This window comes from Sinocyclocheilus rhinocerous, unplaced genomic scaffold (genome assembly GCF_001515625.1).
Source record: "Sinocyclocheilus rhinocerous isolate Xijiao unplaced genomic scaffold, SAMN03320098_v1.1 scaffold2307, whole genome shotgun sequence".
In the NCBI taxonomy this organism is placed as follows: Eukaryota; Metazoa; Chordata; class Actinopteri; order Cypriniformes; family Cyprinidae; genus Sinocyclocheilus; species Sinocyclocheilus rhinocerous.
This window is the reverse complement of record NW_015642048.1, coordinates 72,161-74,738: the sequence shown is the minus strand read 5'-3', so window position 1 is coordinate 74,738 and position 2,578 is coordinate 72,161. Positions and strand designations below refer to the sequence as shown.

At 31.3% G+C, this 2,578-nt stretch overlaps 1 protein-coding gene across 1 annotated transcript in view; it reads left to right on the top strand.

The window, feature by feature from the left end:
* Positions 1–2,578, top strand: part of LOC107755339 (complement C3-like) — a 34,300-nt gene that overhangs the window by 1,118 nt on the left and 30,604 nt on the right. Inside the window, exons 2-3 of the mRNA XM_016572095.1 lie at positions 821–847; positions 1,550–1,742. Coding sequence (XP_016427581.1) covers positions 821–847; positions 1,550–1,742 — 220 coding nt within the window. The remainder of the gene's footprint in view (positions 1–820; positions 848–1,549; positions 1,743–2,578) is intronic.

Below are 2,578 nucleotides of genomic sequence, written 5' to 3'. Positions count from 1 at the left end.
TTTTATGAAAATCTTGCGTTGCAGCTCACGCTGCGCACAAGTGCATATCCTTTTGAGATATCAATTATAATCAATTTTAATAAAACACAAGACTACATTATATAACTCTAACAGTAGGCTATTTAATATCTGTTGTTCTCCGGTTGTCAGTCAGAATGACAGTTCTTGCGTGAACATAGGTCTATATATACCCAAGCCAATTTATTATTCTTTCCTTTTTGTCTTAGTGTTTAAAATATTTATTTTGAAACAAATTAATTAATTAATTAAACAAACAGACTTACTGGGTGAGCAGGGTAGGCTATGACAGCTGTCATATCATATCCTGCCATGCCCAGCTGATGCAAAGAATATAATTTATATCTACACAGAAGAAAGCCCTGTCTAGACTCTGCCCCGGTATGAGTTGTGTCGAGCTATTCATTAGTCTGTTTGAAAAATATGAAATTGATAAAATGGGTTATTAATCCATACAACTGCAGCAGTGGAGGACTATTATTCTGCTGCGTGATACTGCGGAAAAACTGATGAAGGCACGGTTTGATCTTCGGCTGACCAATCAGCAGAAAGGGGCGTTTAATTCCCGCCCACATGTAGAAATCGAATATTCAAGCTGTTTATTCATTTTTCCACCCATGAACGAAAAACGAAAATTTAAGCTGAATTCTCGTTTTTCGTTTTTTGGAAAAAAACAAAAAAACGAAAAAGGAGCCGTTTTCTCATTTTTCTACTTTCAATATTAAATAAAAAAACGAATGATCGAATGATACACGGATTAATAGGGTTCATCTGTAACTGAGTTTGTTATCTGTGCTTACAGTGATCCGGTCATAGACCAATCTCCAACGTAAGTAACTGTCCTCTGTCCTATGACCTTAAAGCTAACAAACAGATTCCTGATCAATGAACAGAGAACATGTTCATTTATTTGAAGAATATGTTAAATAGTATTACCGTCAGGTGTGAGATCTTAATCATTAATCATTTCATATGTTGTTTTCAAACATAGTTTTCAAGGTAAGCTTTTTTTTTAAACACATTTTTTAAATAATTAATATTACTACTTTTTTTTCTTGAGGTTATATACCATTTGGCGACCTGAACCAATCTTGTAACAAGGCCCAATTATTTGATTTTATTAAGAGACTTTAATAATCTTGACACACAGTCATGAGAGTCCTGTATTCCCTGTATTCCCTGTATCTATTATTATTATTATTATTAGGAGTAGTAGTAGTAGTAGTAGTATTTCAGGCTGTGCATTGCTTTTTTTCTAGTTTATAATAATAATAAAATAATGATAATAATAATAATAGTTATTATTATTATCTTAATGGTTTATGTGCTATTCAAACAAACATTTTTAAATTATTTATTATTATTATTATTATTATTATTATTGAGTTTTAGGCAGTTTATTTATTTATTCATTTATAGACCACCTTGACATTTTTACATCTTGCAGCACAAAAACAGAATAATTTAAAATAATTCTGAATATGGAAACTGAACATGTTGTGTGTTATTGGATATGTGTGTTCTGGTTCAGGTTTTATGTTTTAGCTCCAGCAAAGATAAGACCTGGAACAAAACAGAACATCCTGCTGGAGGGTCACAAACTCTCCCAGGCATTAGAAGTCTCCATCGCGGTCTATGATTACCCAGTCTCCCAAACTGCCTTAATGACGGGCTCTGTTATCCTCAATTCAGAAAACAACTACAGCGCCCTCAAAACCATTGAGGTGAAGTTAGCTATGAATATATTTGTTCTAATTCAGAGTTAACTTTGTTGGTTAAATTTGTTTAACCCTCTGGTGCTCCTTATTTGGGAGTAACACTTGTGGTCTTCACGGTCAAAAGTGACCGGACACCTAAAATGTAACTTTTTTTCCCCCCAGTAAAATTAATGTTATATATTTTTGTTTAATAATATTTTTTTCTTTTTTCTTTTGAGAGAATTTCATGGTACTAATGAATATTTATGCAATAATTATGATACATTTTTCCTATTGAAAATAATACAATTTTTTTTTTCAAATATTTTCTATTACTTTTCAATTATGGAAGTATTTCATGTTAAAATAGAGTCAATGCCTTTAAAATCCAATTTTAAAAGCCTGATTAGTGCCATCTGGTGGGAGTAAAATAAGAAAAACGTATGCAATTCCATGGTTTTAGCCCATAGATTCCTATATAACTCTATATAAAAGACCTATAAATACTCTAATTGTTTTTAGACATAAATACTTATTTTTATTAAGTTGTGGGTTTGGATATATATTTAGACATTTTCAAAGACAACTTTTTGTAAAGGTTTAGATTTTTTGTTGTTGTTGTTGAAATGTTGATTTGAAGCATCAGTTTTTATATTATTATTACTACAGTCAAACCTGAACACAGAGAAAGCATTTTGTTACACAAAACATTAAAATTCTATAAAAAATTTAACAAAAACGAACAGGAATGTTTTATCAGAGCTGAATCCTTCTGGGTCTGATCGGATTTCAACCTCTTGTTTCAGTTTTCTGACTCATTATGGCTATATGGTTATAGCCATACCAATTCATTTGAGTGTGTA